Consider the following 18,802-nt stretch of genomic DNA (forward strand, 5'->3'; position numbering starts at 1 on the left):
TTATTATTTGATTTTTACTAGTATGTAAATTAATACTATAAATATAACTAACATTATTTATTTGATATTAAAAATTATTGTACAATTAGAATACTAATTTATTAGTTAATAAAAATAAAAATATATTATTTAAAATATTATCTTTTAGAATTAAAATTATTATTTAACTAGAAAACTAATGTGTCAGTTAATATGATATTAAAAATATAATTAAATTTTTATTTTGAGATTAAATTTTTTATTAAATTAGGAATATAATTTATTAAATAAAAATAGTAAAATTATATATAAATTTAAATTTAATATGTTAAAAATAAGTATTTATGTCAAAATAAAATTTATATTCACATATTAAAAAAAATATATCACAGAATTTAAATTATCTCTTAAACGGTGAAAATTTAAGTTTCAACGTTCAATCCAGTTAAACCAATTAATAGAAAATTAATAATTACTAATCATTTACTCCTGCGTTGCAAGACTTTTATCATTATATAATTATAAAATCAAGTTTATAAATAAAATTTAATAGAAATTTTTAATATTTATTCATCATGTTTTATAAATAATAGTAAATTAGATATAGGTTTTATCATTTATTTAACCCATTTAAGAATTTTAACAAATCAATATATATAGAATTAGGAACCATATAATGCACGAATGACAAAGTAAACCAGTAATGAAAAAAACCTAAGTTCACACAGAGTTTGTGAACAAAACTAACGACATAAGTATAGAAAAAAAGGCGATTTTAAGCTCCAGTTTATTTATATTTGACATCATTAAACCCTGATATCCTATTTTAGTATTAGCTAGAGACACTCTCTCTAGAGATTGAGTAAAAGCCAGTTGCTTAACTTACTGAAATTATGCTCTATTCCTTTTGTTTAAGTTAAAGTGAGGCAAGCCATACATATCCAAGATGCTTATGATTCTCTGGGAAACGCACCGTACGTATAAGCAAATAGATAAGCAGACTGTTATTAATTATGCTTATGTTGATGCGATGAAACATTTCCAACCATCTTTAATTCTTTTTACGCCTTCAGTTTTTTAAAAACCCTCATTCTGTCGGCTTATCATTTCATCATATTTTTCATAATTTCTAATTATATATATATATATATATATATATATATATTTTATATGGGCCTGAATGGAACACCAAATATTGCAAAATTAATATCTTTGAAAGGTATACTTTAGCAAATAATTGACATATGCGAATGCATCATTCACATGTTTATACATTTTAATGATATTACATTATTTGAAGTAAAGGACACCATAAATATTGTACCATAGTATGTTAGTAATAATTCTTATGTGTCTTTTCCTTTAAGTGTGGGCTTTATCCTATGTTTGGGAAGTTTTATAGACAGGAAAGAAAATAGGGAAAAGGCGCATTTATTTCTTTTAATTAATAAAAGTAGTTCATTTAAAATAATTAATCAAATTATTAATGTCAGTTTAATAACAACTTTATTAGGTAGGTCGATGATAAATAACGAAAATTTATTTCGTTTATTTCTTTAGTTAGATAGAATGTATAAAATTATATGACTTATTTGTTCTTAAAAATATTTTAAGACTAAGCCACTTCTCCGCTTTAATATTAAGGGTGCACATGCACATGCACTTTCAAAAAAATAAAGAGCAAAAATAATTTTTATCTTTATTTATTTATTTTCTTTCTTTATGTTTGGTAGAAGAAAATTAAAAAAAAAATGAACAAGAAAAATAAGTTCATTTCACTTGCTTGAAAGTTCAAATAAAGGAATATTTCTACATTTATTTATTTTTTTTACTTCTTATTTTATAAAAAAATAAAAATTTAATTATAGTCAATCAATTAAGAATCATGATGCATATTCTTTTATATAGAAAAGAAACTATTTTAGATATGTAAAATAAAAGAATTGGCGAGAAAAATTTTGAACATTTTTCACAGGAATAGTGAAATAAAAAGCAAGAACTTTAAAAATTATCTCACTTACATTCGCTATAATAAGAGCAAAGGCTCTTACTATTTGATCTAGATCTCAAATGTAAAATACATGTAATTTTTTGACAAAATGTATTTTTAAACTTTTAAATTTTTAAACATTAGGAGAAACAAGATATTATATATTTTTTGAATATATATTAAGTTTAAATTCGTAAAATTTATAGAATTTATTTATAAATTTAAAATTTATTTGATTATAATTTATTAAATTTATTTATAAATTTAAAATTTATGTGTTCTGTGTAAAGTAAAAGTTAATTTAGAATTACATATTATTAAATTTGAACGAAATTAATTTTATATATATATATTTTTAAAATTTAAAATTTAAGAAAAAGTTAAGAAAATAAAATATTTTTAAAATTTTATCATCAAAATTATTTTTAGTGTTGATGACAAAAATTATTTTTATAGTAAACTCATCTTTAAATGTATATATTTATGATTATAAAATTTATATTAATTATTTGTATAGTTATCAATAAATAAATATAATATATTGTTAAAGAAAAATCAAAATTCACACATGTCGTAAAATCATGTTAATATAATTAAATAATTATATAATATACAATAATTATATTTAACAAACACTTTCTAGTATGAATTATTCATTTTTTTTACTTTTAAGTAATTATAAAATTAAATTGTTTAATTCTAATATTATATATTTAGATTATGATTTCTAAAATATATTTAAATTATTATCACTGTTTAGAATAAATATAATTAAATTTTCAAGAACTTTTAATATGTGAAAAATGTATCCAAGTCATTATAAATTTTTTTTAAAGTTTTTATGTTTAAATCATATCTATTACTTTGAAATTATAGTTAAAACTTGATGAGTTAATAAGTCATTATCTTAGATAATATGCATTGCTCACGATACTATTGAATAAATAAATTTTAATTATATTTTCTTGTTCTTCAAATATTTTATTTTATCATTTATTTTTATGAAATTAAATAAATAAATGAATAATTTTCCACGCATATGTGATGCACATGAATATTAATAATTGAATTTGTTAATGCACTGTTCTATTAGCCTAATCCTAATATAGGTGTCATATTTTTATTTCCAACTAAAGATAATATGTTTCATAATTTTTGTATATAATTGAATTTTCTACCTTAAAGAATCTATATTCTCATTCTTTAAGAAAATATTTCATCAATAAATTTAATAAAATTATATAAGATTTTAACTAAGAGATTACTAATTATATAAATAAATGTATATATAAAATATATATATATATAATAATTTAAGAACTAAAATTCGTTATTTGTTATTGCTGGTAAAATAAAATATAATTATTGTTAGAATTCAAAATTATCTAAATTCCAGTTCTTTCTTTTTTTTAAATAAATCGACTCATGTGTTATATTTATAAATCTATTAATTAAATTATTAGATTTGATTAAATTAAAAACTTATCAAATTCAGAATCATAAAATACTTTCAATATTAAAAAGTAAAACTTTGATACTAATACTACTATTGCTGCTACTATTTTACGACAAATGTTGAAATTTTAATAAGTTGAACTATGCTTCTTTGCTATTGCTATAAATTGAAATTCATTTTCTTATGATAGCTCTTTTTAAAATTAAATTAAAAATTTTTAATTAATTTTTTATTTATAAATAAGAAAGATATTATTAATAAATAACTTTTAATCCTTGAGTTATATCTAATTTTTTCTTCTTAAGATGAAAAATATACTAAAAGGAATGAAAATGATAATGTTGGAGAATTTGAAAAAAAAATTAATATGTGAATATTAACAAATATAATTATAGATTTTTTTTATTTTTAAGAGTTTATTTTCAGATTTTACATTTAAATTAATTATTTTTAAGACTTAGTCCCTGAATATATTTTAAAAATATTTAAAAATGAAAGACTTGCTATATTTTATAAAAAACTAATTAATAAATTATTTTTATTTTATAATCAATATTAAAATTTAAAATATTTTAAATTTCTAGAGTTAGACTTATAATTAATAAATGTATTTTTATTATTAATAATTAATCAAATTAGTTAAAATAATTAATAAAGTATTTTAGTGAACCTTACACATGTTGTGATGAACGTAATTAATGATGTAATTTTCTAATAGATCTTCCCTCATGATGATCAACAATTAATCAATATTTGTTGTGTGTGGATATCCAAACAGAAAAAGGAAAGTAAAATGGAGAAATTAAAAGGCATTTGCTCTCCTTTTTGTATAAGTGGGCACACTCTTCTCCCATACCACCTAATAAACTTGACGTACGAAACATGAATGTTCGTCCACAACTTTTCCTCTTCTTCTGTCTAACTCTAATGAGTATCAATCCTGCCACATTTTTATTCTCAAACACAACGGTGGAGTGGGGTATAATGCTATAGAATAAATCCAAAAGAAGATTCATATTTTTTATATATAAATTTTATTTACGAACCAATGAAAAACGTGTACGACTAACACAATCATTCTCGTTTTTCTATTTAAATTTATAAAATAATAATTTTCTATTTAATATATATATATATATATATATATTCTGATTTTTTAAAGTAATTCATCAAAAATTAACTAAATTAAAAATTCCTTACATCTTATCCACTCATTTTTATGTTAATTTTAGAAATTATAAATTAAGATTACGGTAACTTTTCTAGAAAAAAAAAAAAAAAGAAAAGTCATTTCTATGCGTGAGGAGAAGTAAACATCAAGAAGAAACATGATAATACAAAAGAGGAGTCAAGTGAGTAGGCTGTAAGAGGAGTGTTAACCATCCAACTTCAGGAGCAACTTGAACCTTAGCCATCGCCCTGGATTTAGCCAACCATTCTGCAGCCTTGTCGATTGTCCTCTCAATAAATTTCTTTTTTTAACCAAAAAAGAACGAAAAGAAACCATCAAATATCAGCAAGTAGTTTTGAAAATCAGTGGCTAAACCTGAAACATTAAGAAGCTTAATTGAATTTAATTAGCCAGTGGCAGTTGGCCTATAGATATTGTTTTCAGATCAAATGTCAAAAATCCAACTGTATCATGTACGGCTGCTGTCGGCAGTAATTTTCTAACAGCCGGACCAGTCATTAGACTAGCGACTTACTTGAAAAGGATTTATCAATATTATATATTTGCTAGCAAACAAAAGTAATTAATATGAATCTATAGTGATTGGTGCTCGTTTTGAATATCAAAAGTAATACAAACAATGTCCATTACAGTGCAAGTTGGGTTGTTTATATTTCAAGATGCAGGTCCACATAGGTCATACTTTAGAAATGTCCACATTTTGGACTGCCTGTAATTAATAAATACTGTAGTTTAAAGTAAAATATGAAATTATTTATTCTCTTTACAAACATTAATTTAAGTTTATATATAGCACAAGGTTTCACCCCAAACTTGTAACTTAAACAAATAAGATATATCTACGACCGTGACAAATTAATGGAAAAAATTAAAAAGATAATTATTATTTTTCTCCTCAATTATTCTCTTTTATTTAGTGATTAAATAAAACTAGTTTTAACTTTTTTTTAATGCATTGACCCCTTTTATCAAAATAAAATGCATTTTCTAGAATATATTAATCTATTTCAGATACCTTTTCTTCTCGAGTTTTATAAAATAATTAACTTTTAATTCTTAAAAATTTTGACAGATTCAGGATAAGAATGTTATTATATTCTAAAAACGAGGTACCAAAATTCAGATTTGTTTTAGAAAGTAGAGACTAACATATAATGTGAGGATTAAACTTATATATATTTTTGAAAATTAAGGATGATTTTATACAGTTTTCAAACAACAGGGATGAGAATATAATTAGGTCAAAACTTAGCGTGGGAACTGTAATTTCCTAAAAGAAAATTGGTGTTTGTTATGCATAAAAGAAAAGTGGAATGATGAGATAAGGAAATTGTTCAAAGGAAAAAAAAGAAAAAGAAAAAGAAAAGGGAGATAAGGACAAGTTTGGCGTTATGTATAGCAATGACAGGTTCCAGAGAAGAAAGGACCGTACATATATATATTAAAGATTCGCATCTTATCAAGAAATGTAGATAAGCAGGTTCATTTATGGAGGCCATTCATGTGGGTCTTCTTTTTAGTCTTTAAGATCATCTTTTGCTTTTTGAGTTTCATTTTCATGGATATATATATAATTGTGTATTCTTTTGGCTCATCAAGCTCTTCAAAGGCAGCAATACTAAACCATATTTAATTAATATCTCTTATTAATTAACCTCAAATATATCTCAATATTTATAGTTTATTTACACGTATATATTTTATATATATTGCCACATGCAAGTGGTATATTCTTTGTTCTCCTTTTTTCTTTTATGCAAAAGAAACTAAAATGGGTTAGGTGATAGCTTTTTTGAACACTGGCTACCTAAAAGTAAATTACAAAATAATGAGAACCAACTAATTATTTCTTTAACCAAGTCTTAAGGATACAGAATTCAATTAGGATACGGCAACATGCACTGTAATCACATGTGATGATTTTTGTTTTCTTCCCAATAGCCACTGAGGAGTGGGAATCTAGCTAATATGATGCCTGACATATCACAATTCACACACTCCCTCCAATGTCTTATCACCACCTTTGCTTGCTATCAGATGTATAAGCCATTTTGCAAAATCCCAATCATGAAAGGAACCAAAAAAGAAAAAAAAGAAGCCATTTGCATTGTTCTTATTTGATTACTTTTCCTGTGTAGGGTTTTTCAGTTCTTATTTTTGTAGCTAATTAGCTACAACAAGACTTCAGCTGAACTGTAATTAATTCAGATGATCTACCTGTATGTCTTCACCAGGGAGACCGCTCTGAAAGGTAGGTCTAACTATAAAACTTAAGATCCTGATGTTGAAATTGTTTAATTCTGAATTTGCAATTTCACATAATTTAATCTTCCTGTAACCAAAGTTTGTCTTCTAATTGCCTGCCGAATAAGCTTTGGTTTGGTCTATAAGTCGCACAAACCACCCTGTAAAAGCTTTTAGGCACAAAGTTCAAACCTAAGACCAAATATAAGTATTCAATCTAGTGCTCTATATTTACGTTGCCTTCAACCTTTTTTTATTTTTGTTTTTCTACAATTTTTTTTTTTAATTATTTCTTTCCACACTTAATATGCTGTGGCTACTTGAGGCCTTTAATAAAGCTTTTATAGTTTCCCTTTAAGAGAAAACAGTAGAGACATTATAGGGTAAAAAAAGTAAAATTGCACGAGAGAATTTTAGTAGTAATAATAATTAATCTTACAATATGAAATTTTCTTTATTAGTTTTTGCATATAATGATTAAATAAGTAAGACGTATAAAATATTTATAAAATTTTAAATTATATTTCATTATATCAATGAAAAATATTTGAAATTTATGATATTTCATCCAATAAAATTTAATCTTATAAATTTCAAATTATTATTTGTTTAGCCCTAATTATTGGTGGATAGAATCTTGCATTGTAAAATTCAACCTTACAATGCTTTTAATATATGGGTGATGAAGACATTATTATAAGATTTTAAGATAAATCATCATTCCTTATAGCATATAGGATATTGACTGCACACATTTTGTTTTGTTACAATTCTTGTTAAAGGCTAAAGATTTTAACTTTTGTTCTATTGGAAGGATTATATATATATATATATATATATATATAATACACTAAAATTTTAATATAAAAGAGATTTCATGTTTGGACTTCACTAAAGTTAAAGAAAATTATTATTAAAAGAAAAAATAAAATTATTATTAAAAGAAAAAAGAAAATTATACTTTTCATTTTATATATATGGGAAAAGCTAATTTAGTAGGAAAATTATATAACGCATTTACCAAAAAAGAAAAGTAAAGCATGTTTTAATGTTAGCATTTTGATACGCCTACATATTACGCGACAATGTCTCCTTGGCCCACTCCACGTCATCCTGATCTTCTTCTCTTATTCTTTCTTTCCTCCTTTTCTCTTGCGACTTATTATTCTAAGGGAATAGTTCTCTTGCAAAGACCTTCTGGAAATTCTTTTCACATGCCTTTTCTTTTTTCTTTTTTAATATACTGAATGTTTTTATTGAAATAAATAAATTACTACTATATGTGTATATCCATATTTTATATTTTACTATTAAATACATTTAATTATCTAAGATTAATAAACATATATTATTTATTACCACTTTACTATATATAAATAAAATATAATTAAGATTTAATAAATTTATTTCGTAGTTTAATATTTCATATTTAAGAGTTATAATATTTTTTTATCAAATGAGAAACATACATATATCTTATTTTTTAATATTTATTTAAATATATTTCTCGTTTTTAATTTTTTAGGTTGTAAATATTAATAAATATAAATTTAAATAAAATAAATATTTTCAGATAATTCAGTATATGACTAGATATTTTATGATAATAATAATTATTAAAATATATATTTTTAGTTTAAATTAAATTTTAATATATTTATAAACTGAATAATACATTATTATTATTATTATTATTATTATTATATTATAATTTAGTAATAATTAAATATGAATTTATATAAAATTATATAAAAATAATATTTACAATTATTAAAAAAATAAAATATGTAATATTCATATAACACAATTATATTTCTATTTTTAAGTATAAAAAGGTCAAACTAGGTAATAATTTTTTAATTTTATCTAATAAAATATATATACCTAAATAAATCTTATTTCTTCAAACATTGCGGAACCAACCTCCAAGAAAATGTATTCTTTTCAGACCTCTTGTTTGATCGATGGGTACACATTTTATTCGACGGTTCGGTAATATAAAAAGGCTATTTTGGCACTAAATCATAATCTATCCAATTACATATTTGAAAGATCCTTTTGAAATTGCAGGTAAATATTATTTGGAATTTATTGAAGTTGTATCTACTAACGATCCAACTTCCATATCCACATCAATTCCGTATATATATACAAATATGATTTTATGATACAATGCTTTTGTCTAAAATACTGTGCGACAGTCTAAGGCCTCGTTTGCTCCATCAATTTTAAAATCAATTATTTAAATAAATTTCATGGAATTAGGAACTATAGAATGTATAGTTCATGAAATATATTAAATTAGTTACTAACATAAAATTCTCGAATTTGGGTTTTAAAATCACAATATTTATCTCTAATAAATAACTAAAACTTCAGAAATTTAGAAAAGATTTAACATAATTATTGAATTACATAAATTTTTAAAGAATTATCAGTAACTTCTAAATTCATAATACCTCCAAATTTAGACTTTTTTACTGATAAATTTGTTTATATATAAATTGAATAAATTTTTTATTATCTTATTACTATTTTGTAAATTTAACTAATGCTAACTTGATTTGATTTTTTTTGGATAAAACTAACAATAAAGTTTTATTACTTGTCTTTTAAAAGTTCATTTAAAAGTTTTATGTAACTAAAAAAATATAAATAATACTTAATAATTTTATTTATTAATGTCCAATAAATTATTATATAAATAAAAAATTTAATATTTATAACAATCAAACTCAATATCAAATACTAGATCATTTACTAGCTATTAGCTGACAACTATTAGTTATTAGTAATAATTACTAAATAATTATTTATTCGTACATTGCATAGCCGTTATTATTATTTTAATTATAAAATTAAATTTATAGATATAATTTGATAAAATCTTCAATACTTAATATTAATGTATGTAAATTTAAGAACAATAGCAAACTAATTATTTTTAAATATTTTTAACTTATTTTAAAATTTTATTAATATTATTTATTTTATAAATTATTTATTAATTAATTTAAATTATATAAATTAATATATCAATATAATTAATATTACTATTTTATGAAATAAAAATTTATTATATAATTAAAATATTAATTTATTATTAAATATAATAGTAAAAATATAATTTAAAATGTTATTTTCTAGAATTAGAATTATTATCTAATTATAAAATTAACTTATTAGTTAATAAAATATTAAAATATAACTAATATGCTATTTTTAATGATAGAATTAGTATTATTATCCGATTTAGAAAACTATTTATTAGTTAATATAATATTAAAATATGATTAATGTACTATTTTTTAAGATCGGAGTTAGTATTTAATTAAAAATATAACTTATGAATTAATAAATTAATTGAAAAAATTATAAAATTATACATAAACTTGAATTCAATGTATCAAAATAAATACACATATCAAATATATCAAAAATTAAATATTTATATTAAAAAATTAAATTTCAAACATATATATATATATATATATATATATATATATAGAGAGAGAGAGAGAGAGTAGTGATCAGCAACAATTCAATCAAAAAAGGATAAATAAAACTCAAATTTTCTCTCAACATCTATCATAAATAACTATAACTTTATTTTGGGAATATTAATTGTTACTTTTTAGTATACGGATAGTTTTGGAATATCAATTATTAGCATAATTCATCATTTTAAAATGATGAATTTATCAGAATTTCATATGGAATATGTGTTTTTAAAATGTCAAGAAATAATGAACTTAGAAAATTATAAATTAAAAAAGATTGTCATAATTCCTTAAGCCGAATAATAAATTTATCAAATTGATGAAATTCATAAAATTCTTCGCCCGCAATACCTGTACACAAGCAAGGCGAAAGTCTAAAATCTGAGGTTTAATTACAGTTAGAAGAACCACCGCCAGGGACAAAGCCCATGCCCAAAGAGAGCATAGTTCCAACGTACGCGTCGCGATAAGAGCAACAGGAGCATCTTTCCACGAAACTCCTAAAAGCCCCCACTTTATTTTAGAAAAAAAAAAGAAAAAGAAAAAGAACTGATATTTCTTGCTTTTTTATATAAACCCTTCACAACTCTCATTCTATTTCCCATTCCTTTTGCTTAGACTGGTAGCTAAGCGTCACAATTGATTGATGGGTTTTCTTCAATCCTCTTCTCCATCCTCTTATTTCAGTGCTTTCAAATGGCTTGGTTTTGTCACGGCCGTTTGGGTTCAGACCATATCAGGCAACAATTACACTTTCTCAAACTACTCTGACGCTCTCAAGACTCTTATGAACTTGACCCAACTCGAACTCAACAATTTATCTGTTGCTAAAGACGTAGGTAAGGCCTTTGGTCTTTTAGCTGGTCTTGCCTCTGATCGGTTGCCTACTCCAGTTATTCTTCTCATTGGTTCCGTAGAAGGGCTTATTGGTTACGGTGCTCAATGGCTCGTTGTTAGTAAGAAAATTCAACCTCTTTCTTACTGGCAGGTAATACTTTAATTACCCTCGTCTTTAACTTGCATTTTATTATATCAAACAGTGCAATTCTTTACTTTTATTTGGTTGAAATGTATATAGATGTGCATATTCCTGTGTTTGGGAGGCAACAGCACAACATGGATGAACACAGCAGTTTTAGTAACATGCATCCGCAACTTCAGGAAAAACAGAGGCCCTGTTTCGGGCATCTTGAAGGGTTACGTAGGGTTAAGCACGGCCGTTTTCACCGACATCTGTTCGGCTCTCTTCTCCGACAACCCGGCCAGTTTCCTCTTAATGCTCGCAGTCATCCCTTTTGCTGTCTGTCTCACGGCCATCCTCTTCCTCCGCGAGGTCCCACCTTCCTCTACCGCAGAACAAGAAAAAGAAGAGTTCAAGTATTTCTCAGCGCTCAACATTGTTGCTGTTGTTGTCGCTGTTTACCTACTAGGATACGATTTCATACCAAATCCTAGCAGCGCGTTGTCGCTGGGTTTTGTTGTCATATTGCTACTGCTTTTAGCTTCTCCCTTAGCAGTCCCGGTTTTCTCTTTTGTGAAAACCTGGAATCTGAACCGATTCAACAACAGAACTGTTGACATTGAAGAGCCGCTGTTGACGGGAGAAACAGAACAGCAAGGGGAGATTCAAGAAAAGCCAGTGAAGGAGGAGGAGGCGGCGCCGGCGCCGGAGGAGGAAGTGGCGGAGACAAAGAAGAGGCCAGTAATTGGGGAAGAGCATACGATAATGGAAGCGTTGTGGACGATTGATTTCTGGATATTGTTTGTTTCGTTTCTGTGTGGAGTAGGTACAGGTTTAGCGGTGATGAATAACATGGGACAGATTGGGTTGGCTCTTGGATACGCCGACGTTTCGATATTTGTATCGCTTACGAGTATTTGGGGTTTTTTTGGAAGGATCGGTTCTGGCTCCATTTCCGAGTACTTTATCAAGTAAGTCTCTATTCATTCCTTTCAATTTTTTTTGTCTTTATTAAAATAAAAATCCTGTTTTAATTTTAATTTATTAGTATATGCCCATGACGATAGATGACGCGGCGATCAGATTTTTTCTTAAAATCTGTTCATTTTCCTTTAAAATAAAAATCAATGAGATCTAAACATTGAGGCTCACTTTTAGAATGGTGTGAATTAAATTTTTGATGCCCATGAAAAATAAACAAACATGTCGTTATTTTTATTATTATTATTATTATTAGATCTGAGCATGTTGAAATTGAAGAATTGATATATTCTCCTTAAATAATAATAATAATAAAATTATAGTTTTTGAGATGGGGACTGGGAAGTACTTTTATTTAAAGATGAAAAGTTTCTTTTCTTTTTCAGCTACTCTTTTGGCTTTAGGTGCTGGGTATAGTGCGGTTCACTGGTCTTCGAAAGAATAGTATATCCTGACTTATATATATAAAATAAAAATAAAAAATTGAATTTCTCAGAATTACTTCCAGATAGAGATATGTTAACAAATATTAAGTGTGACGTTTTCTTTGTTAGGACATATCTTTCTTACTGATATTCTTGTTACAGAGCTTTGCTGTGAACTTATGCCCCAGATGTAAATCCTATTTTACGTATCCTTATCTTTATCTTGAAAGATTTTTAGATTTATTTTTCCTTTTCTTTTTTTTGGGTTTTTCATTCTTTACGTTTTGTGACTTAATACGAGGGGCATTGGGATGGTCCTAATCTAATAGGATTGGTCCAACTCTCGACTCTAGAGATGTTGCTTTTCTAACAATTTTAGGAGTTGGACCATCATATTTTTGCAGTGAAAGAAACAAAGAAAATTATAGATGGACATGGTCCATTTTGGACCGTTGAGATAAAAAAATGACGTTTCGTACTCGATATTAATCTTTGTTCCTACTCTCTTCTTTTATTTTACAGGAAAGCAGGAACGCCAAGGCCACTTTGGAACGCAGCATCTCAAATTTTAATGGCAGTTGGCTACATTCTCATGGCAATGGCTATGCCTGGTTCCTTGTACATTGGTTCAATTGTTGTTGGTATATGCTACGGAGTTCGTCTAGCTGTTACCGTCCCAACAGCCTCCGAATTGTTCGGTCTCAAATACTACGGTCTAATTTACAACATCTTAATTCTCAACCTTCCACTCGGTTCCCTTCTCTTCTCCGGGCTGCTCGCCGGACTTTTGTACGACGCACAAGCAGTGCCGACGCCTGGAGGTGGCAACACCTGCGTTGGTGCACATTGTTACAGGCTTGTGTTCATCATTATGGCCATTGCCTGTGTGATTGGATTTGGTTTGGATGTTGTGCTGTCAATTAGAACAAAGAAGGTTTATTCCAAGATACATGCTAGCAAGAGATCGAAGAAATTGGTGGCAGAAACTAACAGCCAATAACCTGAAATATTCAAGTAGGGCGCCTAAGAAGAAGGGAATTTTGCAGGGATTGAAGGGCTTCTGGTGCTCAGTGATATCCTAAGCTGTAATTTTTTATACATTTTTATTTTGGGGGGTTAGATATAGTCAGAAGTATTTAAGGACTGTATTATATGTTCTGAATTACTTCTCTCCCGTTATATTTGATTTGCTGATGTCTAATTAAGTAGAGCTAATGAGCTCGTCTCGATTGTCACCATTAATTTAGTACTGTTCTCTTGTATGCATTCTTTTAATTTTCAAGAAAAATAAGAAAATCTATGTTTTAAATTCAGTAATGAGTGCTATCTAGCTCTCTGCCTGATTGTCGATATTGCAGAAAAAGAGATTTTATGGACTACCATTTTTCTTTTTACAAAATTTTATTTATATAGTGTCTAAAAAATTTTATTTATACTATTTTCTTTTAGAAGTTTGTTTATATCATTTTTCTTATAATTTTTTTACTTTTCTTAAACCAAAATACATTAAAAATAGAGTTGTAAACCAACCGAGCTGAACCGAGTTTTAACATATTTGAGCTTGGTTCATTACTATTTAATACGAACATAAACCGAGTTTAAATTTAATGATAAAGGACTCGAGTTCGAGTTTGTTTTGAATTTGATTTATTAAAATTTATTTGAAACTTATTTATTAAATTTAACTTGAATTTTGAATCTTTTAATTTTATTAATTTATTTACCAATATAATTTATATCTTATTGAATTGATTAAATTTAAACATCTAATATTTAATAAAAATTAATTATAATGTAAATAAAAAAAGTTTACACGTCAATTTATATAAATTAATAAATATTTATTATATGTTATAAAAATAATTGTAACAAAAAAATATTTTATATCTTTTACAAGCTTAAACACAAGTTTATTAATGAATTAGCTCATATGAATAAACTCATAAATTTATAACGAGCTAACGAGCCGAGTATTGATAAGCTTATGCTTGATGTTTCAATATCAAGGAGTCTCTATTAATAAATTCGGATAAGCTTTTATTAAGTCAAGCTCTGTCTAGCTCACGAGAGGTTTGATTCGTTTACAATCCTAATTAAAAGTATACGCAATATATAATGAAACGATATCATTTACCAATTCAGGTTTAGCTTTAGCTGGATTGATAAGGGGTTTGCTCTTGAGTTAGAAGTGAAACCTCCCTCCACCTTTTGTAGGATTAATTCCCCATGGAGTAAAATTAGGCACACGTGTGGGACCTGTAGTAGTCCACTTAAAAGAAATTCCCCCATTACACTGACAACTAACATATATTAACTATATGTTTATAATATATCATTATTAAATCAACCAATTAAGTTTGATTTATAATTTTTATTTTATATCTTTGTATTTGATAGGAATGGCAGTCGGGCGGGTATTTCCGAATACCTGACCTGATACGGACTCTATTGGGATATATTTGGATAGTAATAAATAGATATAGGATACCCGAACATAATAACCGCTACCCGTTTAAATATATGATACCCTATTCTATTAGACTAGTTAAGAATTTTTTTTTATCATTTTATTCTCCATGTATATTAAACCTTAGACCTTTTATAAAAAAACAAAGTCATTCTATCATTAAATCATTTAATATTTTTTTGCGAAAAAGACATACATATATATATACACATGCATAAATATACATATATACAAATATATACATATACACAAATATATATATACATACACATACACATATATATATACATACTTACATATATATGTAAATATATATACACATACATATACATATATATACATAATATATACATGTCAAATATAGATAATACTTTTAAATATTTAGATAGTTGTACACATTTCCAAGCTTTCAGAAGTAATGAAAATGCTTCAATTACACCTAGTGTCCAATTGCATTTTGAATATAGAGTTAGAAGATGTACAAATTGTAATAAAATATTAATTTTTATTTAGTTTTTATTATTTATAACATTATTTTAAATTTTATTAAATTTATACTTAGTTTGTATTGATATATCGAGCATTTGATGTTAAATATTTAAATTTGATTAGTTTATATTTATAATTTTTATTTATTTTTATTAATTTAAATTATTTTGAACAGATTCGGTAGATATAATTTTATAATTTATTTCTTTTATATAAATATGTAAATCGCAAGTCCAATGGGCCAGTCCCATTTATTCTTGGGCCTAACATGCTGTGTTTTGGGAAGATATGTCTAGGGCGGATCGGAGATCAGAATGAACCTCAAAATCCATATAAACCGAAAGATTATAAATGAAAAGTAGGAATTACTAAAAGAATTAATATTACAATTGATTTCCAAATCCAAATAAAATGGAAATGAAATTAAGAAAATGAAGGCTCAAAAGACATCTCACATTATAGTATTAAGATTTTCTGTACAGCTGGATATGCAGAATAAATCAGAATGTCGGTCACATGTATACCCTTTTTCTTTAATATATTCTTACCATCCCATATTTAACTTTATTTCTCTTTTCCCTTTTTATTTGACAATTAAATCTCTGTATTGATATTGGAGAAAATATAATATAATTGCTGAGGATAGTCAAAACATTTTCATCAATTCAATAATATCTAAAATAACAAAAGTTTAACTATATATATATATATACGAATTATTCAAAATTCAGTTAAAATTCATTCTTATTTATTTAAGTTATACGAGCTAAGTAACTATATGTTTAAGTTTTTGAGTTTGCTAATTTTATAAATTTATCGTAACCTAAGCTGGCTTATTTAAAACTTCAAGAACTGGTTTATGAATTGGCTTAAGTATAAATTGGTAAAATAATTTATTAGAGGTTCGATAATAAATTTATTTCTAACTTGATAATGTCTTTTATTTGATTTTTTTTAATATTTGTTTTTTTTATTTTAAGAAGAATTATTCTTATTATAAATATATGTAATTTACTAAGTTACGTAAAATATAATAAAATAGATAGTTACCAAAACATATATATATATATATATATATATATATATATATATATATATATATATATATATATATATAATGATTATTCATGTGAATGGTTTAGCTTAAATAATAACTAAAATGCAATATTTTTTAATTCTTTTTATAGACATCTGAATCTTAATATAAGTATTGTTATACTAATTTGTACTAAGATAATTAATATATTAATTAATAAATTATTTTTAATAAATAATATAAAAATTTATATTTTTATTATTAATTAAGAATACTAAAGTACTAAAAGTTTACTAGTTAAGGATTTTAAAGTACTGAAATTTATTCTTGTACCGTCAATTGCGCTATATATTAAAATTTCAATTTCTAAATTAAATTTAATATTAATAAAAATTAATAATTATAAGCTCTAATTATTTTAAATTAAAAATATTTGTAACTAAAATAATACAACCTTTCACAAAATGCGAGTAGACTATTAGTAAAAGATATAAACTAAGTAGTATAATTCTTTATCCTTTCAGGATTTCAAGAGATTTTAAAATAATTCAAGAAAAAAAAGAAAAAATATATAGACATTTTTTATAAATTTCAAACATGTATCTATATTGTGAATTTATATTAGATGTGGCCCTTAAAATATCGGTAAATTATATCATGGATTCAGACTCACACAGTATTGTAAACCTAGACCATCTTATACGTGCATAATTTTTATCTTTTAGAGTTTATTTGGTTGTTTCTTTAATTATATATAACTTTTTTTTATAGTCTTTTGAATAATAAAATAGTCATATTACAAATTAATTAATTATAAAATTCAGAATATAATATTTAGATATGATATTTTATAAATTAATAATTTTATTAAGTATTAAATTTTAAATAATTTTTTTATTAAATATTAATTATTTTTTATTTAAAATCTTATTAATAGTTACTCCCTTCATTCTATACTAATTAATGGTTTTTTAGTGTTTTATATAGATTAAGAAAATATTTAATAAGTTTAATTATAGAAACAAAAAGCTAATTAAGATTAAATGACTATTTTATATTTATTAATGTGTGTACTATATTAAATGAACCTCAAATGTAGATTTGATGAATTTGTAGTTTATAGACAATGAACCTGTTATTTTTTAAACTATGAATATTGATTTGTTTTATGCATATTTATTATTTATAAAGTGTATGTTCATTTATTATGAAATACACTTTTTAGATTCATCACTTATAAAGTGTATATTTATATTAACTAATATTTTTTTTGGTACTTTATTTAAATTAAGAATCATAAGCTTAATTATAGGAAAGAAATAGCTAATTGAGACTAAATGACTATTCTATAGATATTAATATATGTACTATATTAAATGAACCTCAAATGTATATTTGATGAACTTGTAATCTATTGATAAATAAACTTGTTATTTTTTAACTTATGAGTATTGATTTGTTTTATGTACAGACGATATATTTATTACTTATAAAGTGTATATTCATTTATTATTAATGTCAATTTCGTTAAACATAAACTTTAGATTCATCACTTATAAAGTATACATTCATTTGTTATTAGTGTTAGATTAATTAAATAAAAAATTTAAATTTATTACTTATAAATTGTATATTCATATATTTTTAGTATAAGATTCATTATATATAAAGTGAATATTCATTAAATTTTAATTATGAATATATTCTTAATATGTGAATGTATTATTTATTAGTTATAAAGTATATATTCATATATTATCAGTGTTAGGTTTATTAAACATAAATTTTAGGTTCATTACTTATAAATTGCATATTTATATATTATCAGTGTTGTTTATTAAACATAAATTTTAGATTCATTACTTATAAGTTGTATATTCATTTATTATTAGTATAAGATTCATTAAATATGAAATGTACATTCATTAATTTTTACCGATGAACTTATTCGTAAGATATGAATGTATTTTTTAATTTATGATTTTTTAGGCTATAACTTATGAACTTTGGATGTATGAGATGAATATATAATTTACAACATACGAACCTACAACGTATTTTATAAATTTAAACTATAATGAC

At 24.5% G+C, this 18,802-nt stretch overlaps 1 protein-coding gene across 1 annotated transcript; it reads left to right on the forward strand.

Moving 5' to 3' along the window:
- The first annotated feature begins 10,948 nt into the window (after positions 1-10,948).
- Positions 10,949-14,041, forward strand: LOC125370872 (protein NUCLEAR FUSION DEFECTIVE 4-like). Its single transcript, XM_048378177.1, has 3 exons — positions 10,949-11,349; positions 11,440-12,293; positions 13,251-14,041. Exons 1-3 carry the CDS (start codon positions 11,008-11,010, stop codon positions 13,726-13,728), a joined length of 1,674 nt encoding a protein of 557 aa, XP_048234134.1. The 5' UTR covers positions 10,949-11,007; the 3' UTR covers positions 13,729-14,041.
- Positions 14,042-18,802: the final 4,761 nt, after the last annotated feature.

This window comes from Ricinus communis, chromosome 8, assembly GCF_019578655.1.
Source record: "Ricinus communis isolate WT05 ecotype wild-type chromosome 8, ASM1957865v1, whole genome shotgun sequence".
In the NCBI taxonomy this organism is placed as follows: domain Eukaryota; kingdom Viridiplantae; phylum Streptophyta; class Magnoliopsida; order Malpighiales; family Euphorbiaceae; genus Ricinus; species Ricinus communis.

What these genes read in the sequence shown, in the direction of transcription:
- LOC125370872 (XM_048378177.1), top strand. Translation starts at nt 11,008, where the DNA reads ATGGGTTTTCTTCAATCCTCTTCTCCATCCTCTTATTTCAGTGCTTTC. An exon ending in AACCTCTTTCTTACTGGCAG is followed by an intron (nt 11,350 to 11,439) that starts GTAATACTTTAA and finishes AAATGTATATAG; the next exon opens with ATGTGCATATTCCTGTGTTT. An exon ending in ATTTCCGAGTACTTTATCAA is followed by an intron (nt 12,294 to 13,250) that starts GTAAGTCTCTAT and finishes TTTATTTTACAG; the next exon opens with GAAAGCAGGAACGCCAAGGC.